Here is a 10,280-nt window from a genome sequence, read left to right as displayed (position 1 = left end):
ACGTATAATGTCTATATCTATCGTTGTGACCTCTAATTTTTTCATAGATCAGAGTTCAATCTTCTAGCAGGAACTTTTTCATTCTACTGTAAGTGTTATAACACAATGCTCTCTTAAATTATTTCACTAAAATAACATCCAGCAGCCCAGAACATCACTGTGCGAGAGATGTTAGTCTGGAGCCATCTACTGTTTGTATTGCTGAGTTTTAACAGACAGATTTGAAAAAAACATTTTACACATGTAATATTATTGTAATTATAAAAATAACAGCATATATTAGATTAATCAGGTAAGTATGTGATATTTCTTGTGTTCTGGTTCTTTGTTTTTAACTTTAAATACTCAGTGAACCTAACATGGCCAAATTATCAAAATTAAAAAGGATTTATTTATTTTGCTTTCATAAGCAAAACAAAGGGGGGGGGAGCTAAAACGCTGTTATTTCTCAATAGTACCCAAAAGAAACCAAGTAATAAGGCAAAATTAATGAAAAGATGTAAACAATTTAGTAAAGCAATCCACATATCTTTAGTTATATTGCTGTGACAAAGAGGATAAATAATTCTTATTGCCTTATTTGATGCTTCATAACATTTCATCTTGTTCTTGGAAAGCTAAGATGCACTATGTACAGGGATTAAAAAGGCCTCAGTCAATCTTGTGACATTCTTCCAAGGTTTTTATTAAAAATAAATTCAGGCAAAAAAAGATAGCAGATGAACAGAAGCATAAAGCCTTTAAAACCAGAAGTTCTAATAAACACGTACTGAAAAGAAACCAAACAATTTAGTTTGGAAATCAGAAGTATATTCATATAATGATGCAGTTAAGTATGCATTTACTCATTTATCATATAAACTATGTCTTTAGGATCGAGAGAGAACATTTTATAGCTTTTACCAGTTTAAGAGAGATTCTTTGCACCTGTCAAATAAGTATACCTATCCATCTATGTATACACATGTATACACACAGACACACAAAAATATATACAAACTTATTATGATAATGTATATATATGCATATATGTGTTTATACATACATGTGCATGTATATATGTGTGCATGTGTATATAATTATATGTATATAAATGTATATATGTATATATGTATGTAATATATTAATCTATATATGTATATACATACATACACATGCACACCTATATATCACATCTAACTTCTACAATCTCAGTTGAACAAAATCCTCTGTTGGCTGTTGGTTGTACTGGTATTAAACATTTGTCATTATCCACACTTGCTCTCAGCAGACTCATCAGCAGGACAAACTTCCAACAGGAGCTGTAAGTGGCAAGTAATTTTATCAAGAAATGCAAAATGCAATTTAAAATGTACAAAAGGGATATAAACAATAAGACTTCCCAACATGAACAGGAAAGCATAAACATATTGCAGGTTTGGCGACCAGACTATGGGAGCTAAAACTAGGAAGAAAGACATTGCCACCATCACAAACGCAACTGGTAGAAACACCTGCAAGAAAAAAAAAAAAAGTTTTAGAAAATAAACTGAACAGATGTGACTTTAAGTATCGTTCATAAAAGTATCATTTCTCACGTTGTTGCAATCTTACTCAAGATGAAATTTATCTGACCTCAAATTCCCTATAAGGTAGGCATCTTAGAAAAGATATTTGTTCAGGCTCCTTCTGTTGTCAAGAGGGAGAGGTAGGCAGGCCCCGAAAGTCATTCATTTACATATGATTTTATGGGCTCCTAAAAGAAACTAGCAGCTGGGTGCCTAGAAGACGTGACAATGAGTATACAAATCTAACTTACGTTGCTAAAATTAAATCTGCCTTTACTGTCTGTGGTTGTGTCAAGAAAGATGAGAGCAGAACAAGGTTTAATTAACTGTGAACCACCAGCCCGAATCCCACGCTGTTCTCGTTACTGCTCCATACTAGTATAATTTCGCGCTGTTTGCACATCTCCTCCATTCTGCACATATATCCATCTCTTGTTTTCAGGTGAAAACTCTCTGGGGCAGAAACCATCTTGCTTCTTTTGCTTCTACAGCAAAGTAAGGTTTTTGAATAAGGCTTTCAAGATTGTGATTATTATTTGTATTTTTGTAGTGACCATCCACTTTTGACTCGCACTTGTTCCATAACTTCTGCATGCTACCCATGACTCAAACAAATCTGCAAAAACATTTTATAACTTATTTCCATTTACTTTGTATGGTCGATGTAGATGAGGTTCCCGGTATCGAAGTACAATCAGGCTTGCACAGGTCAATCCAATCATAAGCCAGGCAGAAAATCCAAAGTAATTTGTTAACGTAATAAGGTCAGAGGGGATTATAAAAATGGATGCAATAATGGTTGAAAAAATCATGGCTGGTGCTGGAGTACAGGAGTGTACATTAAGCATGGATATTAAAACAGGTAAATGACCTGACTGACTTCCAGCATAGCTTAATCGACCTAGTGTGAACATGCTGCTGTTTAGGGCACCAAATATTGAGACAGCAACGGAGACAGGAATGATCCAGGCAACAGAAGGGATCACTCGATCAGCCCACGTGACTGCCACAGCAACTGCAAGAAAGCAAAGCATTAATGTAGTATAGGTACTATGTTCCTCTGACAGTCTCAACAGAAATTAAATTTAAAATAAATGAAATACCTACTATTTACCAGCAATGCCTGGTGGTTTTGTTACTGTAGTCAAACATGACTAATCTAATCCTAAGGGTATTTAATTCAAGAGCTAAAGTTTCCGAGGGAGGTGACAGCGAGAAAGAGTGCTGCTTGCTGGAGCAAGCCAACTAAACCTGCTGGGGCCAACACCAGAGTAACGGACTGCCCAGCAGGAACAAGCTGCATCTCACTGACACGAATCACAAACGTACACACATGGGCAAGGGCATGTGGGGAAATAAATGAACACATTAGGCCCCAGCACAACCACAGTGGTGACTTGAACTACTGTTACGAGGAAACTGCCAACATGAGCACATGGACGGGCATGGACACATCAGCGAGCACGTTATTAATGAGGCTTGGCTTTGGGTGGAGCCGGAAAATGCGAAAGACCATTTGAGTACTAGAGATAGTCGATATTTCTTGGAAATTAGCTATAACCCATACTGCAGTGTGGACTAATATTTAGTGGGCCTATAATCAATTGCCACAAGGAATACAGGTCCTGCAGTGATCTGTGCAGCATAGGAAGTTATTAGAGCTGAGGAAAAACAACCCACAAAAATATGTAGTGAACAAACAAGGACTGCAGCAATGCATAGCAATGTTTGAAGCAAGCTATAATTTTCAGGCTATTCCCTCAGTTGTCATAGATAAGCACAGCTCCCCCAGAATGTTTGGAGCTGCAGCTGTTATTCAGGGATACTCTGGCATTAGCTGCCTCTTTCATCATAGGATTGATCTGCAAATGTATGCATCTCTCCCAGCAGACAGCCTGATAATAGCTGAGTGGTGACACAAGATTGCTGAATGACAGTTACACCGTTCCCATTCATGTTATTGAGCTGTTCTAACGGAGCACAGAAAAAAAGGGATAATTAATCCATCCAAATGAGGCATGGTTTTTGTGACTCCTGGAGGCAAGGTCTGACAGCACAGTCTCATTACAGTGGTATTTAAAAGAGGCTGTTTGGACAATCAAAGAGTAATACAGCTCCTCTTAGACCTTTCCACAGACAGCTGACTGGTACAGGATGTGAGAGAGGCCTTACTCTAACTGGACTTTCATAGAGGCTCGTCTAAGGAATCACAATATTTGCCAGGAATAACCACCACACATACATATTAAATGGCTACATTTTCTGGCCACAATTTTCTTTACATTACTCATAGTTGACTTGTCCACCTCCTAAACAGTAACGGCTTTAGCATAAGGCATAATGAGGTAGCAAAGGAAGGAGAAGAGAGGACTAAAACTAGAGGAAAACAAAAGTCTTCCCCATACTCAACAGGGAATTGATCTTTCCCCAGTTTTCCAGGTTTAAATACATTTCTGCTTGGGTTTTTTAGGCAGCGCAGGTATAAGCTGACATTTTTAACACCTAATAACATCTATCTGCATTCAGTCCAACTTGTGTTGTACAGTAAAATTAAAAAAATAATTCTCTGTTAAAACTTCGAATGAAACCCAAACTTCCTGACAGTGAAGTTATAACAGATGAAAAGTAACCGAGTAAACTGACATCAAATGGATATGCTAACAGACCATGCTTTCTTAATTTAAAAAAATCAAATCCTTACCTGAAGAGACAATTTCTTTAGGTGTGAGGACAGTCAGATATGAGATGTTCACCAGTAAGTAAAAAACAATTACTGCTGGAACAGCAGTCATCACAGTTAAGGGGATATTTCTGCTAGGATTTTTCATCTCTTCTGAAAAATACAATTTAAAAAGACTAATAAAGCAAGTAACGTAGCTTCCGTAAGTATGTTTCAGTAGTGAATTTGCACATAGCTTGGTAAGACCAACTCCAAAGTCCTGCCCAAACCCTAATAAGGGCTCCTAAGCTACACTGCTTGTGAGGTCCTACAGATGTTCTCAAATAGTTTGTTATCAAAAAAGTCTAAACAATCCTTTTTTTTTTCTTTTTTTCAAATCTCTTTTTTTCTTATTTAGCTGTTTTTTAACTGTCTTGGATGGAGGGATGGATAGAGGCCTAGTAAACTGAGGCCTGTGAGAATGGTGAGGCACTGGAACAGGTTGCCCAGAGCAGTGGTGGATGCCCCCTCCCTAGAAGTGTCCAAGGCCGGGTTGAGTGAGGCTTTGAGCAACCTGACCTAGTGCAAGGTGTCCCTGCTTGTGATCGGGGAGTTGGACCTAGATGATCTTTAAGGTCCCTTCCAACTCAAACCATTCTATTACTTATTCCATGATAATTTTTCTCTGATTTAACAAATGTTTGACTTCGATTCGAGAATTGATTTGTTAAGAATTTTTCAAGTAGCCATACTTTTATATCACAAGCCTGAACATCAGACTCTACATCACCTCATGAGTGCTGATCTGGAACTTTGAGTGTATTTTCTTATTCCTGTACAAAGCTTTTCTCTTTGTCCTTATATCAGGAAATACAGAAAATGTAAGAGTATTGACTGAAGGTACTGACAGAAGAGCAGTAATGCAGTGGCTTTAAAAGGGGGCCATTCCCAGCTGGATTCCTCTGTTAATTATCTTCTCCAGGGCAAAGCTGGAGAAGGAATACTGATCAGTGCCAAGCCTAGCATCTCAGCTTAAAACTACTCTTATCAAATAAGAAAAATCTCCAAACTTTGCAGCTGTACAACTGAGGCACTGGCACACAACCCTGCCCATGAGATAATAGTCCCAGCAAAAGATGGAGCAGGTTTCGAACACCTTAATAATTTATCCTCATCTCTGTTAAAAAGGGTCTTTTTTGTCTCTTTCACTCCTTTATCCTTTCCGTCCCAATTCCTCTCTCCTTCCCACTTCCCTCAGCATTTACAGAAGAATTCCTGAGTATATCAACCAGCCCTGGCTGAAGTGCACAGAGACAGAAGGACTGAATGAGCATAAAAGTGAAGTTCAGCTATGGACTGTCAGAGATCTCGGGATTTATTTCAAATGTAAGAAACACGCTTGGCAATTTTGAGCTCAAAGAGGACAGCTGCCAAAATGGCCAATTTCAATTTGTCTTTCCATTTGTTTCGTTGCTTGTTTCAGTCCTGTCATCCAGCTGGCACCTGATGATTTAGCTGAAGCTCACAGGAATGAACTTGTTGAAGAATATGAAATTCTATTCAGAAGAGGACTCTTGCAAAGACTGCATCTGTCTAAACAGCTGTGCTGCCCAGTATATGGTATTTATTACTAATCAGGAAAATAAATTCATATTTTACCAATTTCAAAATTATACTTTGCTGATTCATACAATCTTTTTTTTTGCAGCACACTGTTAATTCTGCAATAGCTGAATTTTGTTAATAACAGTCATTTTTTTAAACATTAAGCCAATTTTCACACTGTTCTCACCATTGAACTTTGTGTTATGCATTTCACACATTTGGTTTGTTTAATGTTTTACATGTGATACAGATCAATGGATAAATAGGGTTAAAGACACAAGAGCATCATCCATCTGCTTAGAACTTAATTCTATGTATCTGATAGTATAAACCAGTATTCATTTAACTCGTGACATGTACACCTAACATTGTGAACATTATCTCTTTGAAACACTCTCTATTTCATGAAAAAAAAATCTCTATTTATTACTGCCATGTCATCAGATACAAAATAGGGTAGAATATTAAAAAATATTTTGTATGTTTTATGTATAAACTATATGAAAGTATTTATACCACTTTTCTTAGATTATTCTTCACCTTCCACGCAAAACTCTTTTTTCCCAGGGAAGTAACTACTGATCATCCCTTAAAATTGCCATATTTTAACACAATTCAAAATTATTTTTTCCATGTGCAAACCACCTGGATAATCTCAGAGAAGACACAGCTATTTAAAAAGAAATTAATTATCTTTTTAAATTTATCCTTACTATGCACATAGTTTGGTGTGGATATCATAATGCAAGCATCCTTTTCTAAAAATGCCCCGACACTGAGAAAGGTATGAAAAATTATGTTTATGCATGAGGTTTTAAATGAACTTTTTGGATTTATCTTGTACTCCTCTGGAAATGTCAATCTCATTCTAGAGACTGCACAAGAAGAGAGAAGCCTCCCTAGCGAGGAACATCACTTCTTCTACCAGCTCTAACACAAGACTTGCTTAAACTATGTATCTTCACAGACCCTACGGTCCTGATAGACAGACAAGTTCTACTAAGATGAACTGAGGAACATAACAAGAGCAACCACAGAATATAATCTGAAGAAAAGAAGTGAGATACCTGCCATATAATTCAGGGACCACCAGCCACCGTATGCATACAGTCCTTGGAAGAAGGCTTCAGCAACCTGTGATGCATCGGGAGTCTCTGAGCTGAATGCATCCTCAAACCTGGCCAGAGTCTCCTTTCTCCCAACAAGGAGAACTATACCACCAACAGCGATTACAGATAAGGCTGTCATCTTCAGCAGAGTGAATATTGTCTGCACCCATGCAGCCATTTTGACGCTGCAGCCATTCAAAATCCCCAGAGACCAGAGAACAGCCAAGGCTAAGCATTTCTTCAGTGTTTCTGGTGCCGGGCACATGCCGTAGAAGGGCTGGGTGGCATATTCAGCAAACAGCAGGGCTCGAGCAGCATTTGATGCCGGCTTGGTAAACGTTGATGTCCAGATAAATACGAATGCTGGTAGGGATCCAAGGCCTCTTTTAATATGACTGTATTCTCCTCCAGAGAAGGGCAGAGCAGTTCCCAGCTCTGCATAGCAGAGGGAACCCATCAGAGAAACCAGCCCAGATGCTGTCCAAATAGTTAGTGCAACGCCGACATTGAGTAAGGAATGCTTTAACACACCCGTAGGAGACACAAAGATTCCTGCACCGACAATTGATCCTATAATAAAACTTACCCCATCAAAATAACCTATATTTCTTTTGAGTTGCATCTTGGCCTTTCCTTTTCTTTTCACATCTCTGAGATCATTGCTCTTTCCTTTTCCCATTTTATGCTGGGTTTTCCTCACAACAGATTGTACGACTTCAGAAGCTGGATTACATATATTTCCCTTTCACTTTGTTGGTAGCAGACCGTCCCAGCCCAGCTTGCTAGTGAAATGTTAAGGGAAGCCTGGCTTAATCATTCGGAGAAGAGAGCATTCTTTAGGTTTTGATGTCCTGTGTGTGAAGATGATTAACCAAATACTTCAAGAAACATTGGCAAATCATGTACATGTTGGTTTAATATGTACTTCAGAAATTATTAAGGCCTGGGGGTATTTTTAAAGAAACTTGCATAAAAATAATGTACAGTAAATGCTCATTTCTTGGCTTATTTTCATCAACAGATTTCAATTTTTTTATGTATGTCTTCAGAGACAACTGTGAGAAGTGGGTAAATGTGATCTCTGCATGAGACACGGAGAAAAGAGAAGGGTATGGCAGCACGAAGAAAGAAATCAGGCCTCCCTGTTATTGTCAGCGACAAGGGCATTCATTGAACAGTCCAGTACTATTTTTCCACTGTCAATACACTAAAATGACTGATCACCAGTGAACACCAGTATGTTTTTGCCAAATCCCCATCAGTCACTGAGCATACTGGAACTTGTTTATACTTCACTCATTAAGCACTGAAAAGAAAATTACCATTTTCTCCCAGCTCTTCTACAGCTCTCAGTGTTATAGTAGTAACAAAGCACTTTCTAAGCAAGTATTAATCTTCAGAGACTGCAACAAGGAGAAAGGGTTGTTTCATTGTTTCCATTTCTATATGAGGGCTGTGGAACAGAAAGAGGAAGGTTGAAAGTTCCCACTAATCTGGTGTGTTCCTTTTAAGGTGCAGTCACTGATTTTTCTACCTATTCCAAAATTTGTGGTACATTTTACATTCAAAATACAGAAAAGGAACTTCTCAATCAGATATATTAATGTCACCATAGCTGTTTGCCCCAAGAAAAACATATTTATTCTTTTTAAGAGATGTAGAGAAATATGGGCAGAAAGAGGAGAACTGGGGGGGGGGGACCAAAAAAACCCCACCAATAAACAAAAAAAAACAAACAAAAATTCTCAGCATATACTTTAAGGGTTGTTAAGTGTGCAAACTAGCGGCTGCAAAGTTCTTACATTTTGCCAGTAAAGTTGCAGAATCACTTTTGTCTGTAAGGTCAAAGCTCAGTAACAGAGTGAATAAAACTCACAGCTTTTACAGGGGCTGTCTTGAAAAGCACACTGGTTCAGATTTGTCCTGAACAGCAGAATTTTCACTCAAGAACAAAATTGTTTGTCTGAAAAATTAGGTTTATGTAATATGCTACCATATAAAAGGCCTGTAGGTTAAATAGGCATGTGCACAGACTTATTTTTTCACTTCTTCAATGACTTGGTTAAAGTGAGTTTTCATTATAATGAAATAATTCTAGGTATTTATTCACCATTATTTATTAATGGAAAATTAAGAGTGACAAATATTTTAAATAGTTAAAATGTTTAATTTCCTTTTTAATGTCAATGCTTTTTCTGAGTTTCCTTCTCAGTGAATGTATTACACATTTTTGATATCCAGCAATCTTCTAACTCTTTGAGTGTTCTGTCATGTACAGCTATATTTGGATCACTATTTAAAAAACAAATCAATATTGCACTAAAAGGCAGCTTAAAGTACATATATAACTGGTTTTGTTTTGCAGTTCATCCTAAAGAATGTTGATTTCCAGCATAACCAAGGCATTTCTAAAATATCCCAAGAAGCAGATTAATTCATATTTTTTACTTTTCACAAAGCTGCCTGATTTCAGAAAACCCCACTGAGTTTATTACTTTGTGTCTGCTTTCTGCCTACCTTAGATAAATGTTTCTAGACTTTCATGAAATGCTCTGGAGATTCGTGGTGCGTTGTTGCCAGAGTAGGCAAGTAAGTCTGCAAGTAAGAACAGAGATAATGACAACATTCCTAAAAATCCAACAAAAACTGATGTTCTGGACACCAATATGAATATTACCAGGGCAGAACTCAGTAAAACACAGCTGGTTACATAACAGCCAAACTGGTTTCTTTTTCAGTATGTAAGGACAGAGACTTCTGAAGCAAATCATAAATGTGCACTTCCCACGTTTTCTGTCAAATGTCCAACTTCTCCCTCTGGCTGAGAGGATAAATCACCACAGTCTATATGATTATCTTAAGGCCTCATATGCCAGTGTCTCCTGACTCACATCCAACTATGTACTCAATATCTGGTTGCAGCCACTTTGATGACATTATCCAAAGACTCAACTGATGAATATAGCGCTAAGATAAAAGATTAAAATAACCTAGACATGTTTGTAAACCAAGCCTGAGAGTCCCCTGATATGTAGAGTAGACTGAAAGTTTATATCACCAACAAAATAAAATGCCGCATTACTGCAGCTTTTATAGTCAGAGGGGAACAAAGACATTTCTTTTGAGTGGCAGCTACTGAGTTCTCTCAGTAAAATGAGGTAAAAAGAGTGCTACTTAACAGCTACAGCAGATCCCTGCTTGAGTTCCCTCTGCCCTGATGCTGTTTTCTGGAGTTGCAAAGGGTGAAGAGTTAATGGAAATCAACTCACTACTTTCATTCCCTGTGTGGTATTGTAAAGAGGTGCTGCAATGGCACTGATGTTCCCTTGGCAAGTTCACAGGCAACACTAAGCTGGGTGG

At 37.8% G+C, this 10,280-nt stretch overlaps 1 protein-coding gene across 2 annotated transcripts; it reads right to left on the bottom strand.

Moving 5' to 3' along the window:
* Window positions 1-518: 518 nt before the first annotated feature.
* Window positions 519-7,723, bottom strand: SLC7A13 (solute carrier family 7 member 13). 2 transcript variants are annotated; one of them, XM_054060839.1, is made up of 4 exons: window positions 6,879-7,723; window positions 4,249-4,377; window positions 2,198-2,562; window positions 519-1,493 (listed from the first exon to the last, which is right to left on the bottom strand). In XM_054060839.1, exons 1-4 carry the CDS (start codon window positions 7,597-7,599, stop codon window positions 1,248-1,250), a joined length of 1,461 nt encoding a protein of 486 aa, XP_053916814.1. In that variant the 5' UTR covers window positions 7,600-7,723; the 3' UTR covers window positions 519-1,247. The 2 variants fall into 2 exon arrangements, with proteins under 2 accessions (XP_053916814.1, XP_009558281.1); XM_009559986.2 differs by having other exon boundaries at window positions 527-1,493; window positions 4,249-4,380.
* Window positions 7,724-10,280: the final 2,557 nt, after the last annotated feature.

Source organism: Cuculus canorus, chromosome 2 (assembly GCF_017976375.1).
Source record: "Cuculus canorus isolate bCucCan1 chromosome 2, bCucCan1.pri, whole genome shotgun sequence".
Lineage (NCBI taxonomy): Eukaryota > Metazoa > Chordata > Aves > Cuculiformes > Cuculidae > Cuculus > Cuculus canorus.
The sequence above is the reverse complement of the archived record's forward strand: the minus strand, read 5'-3'. Positions and strand labels throughout refer to the sequence as shown.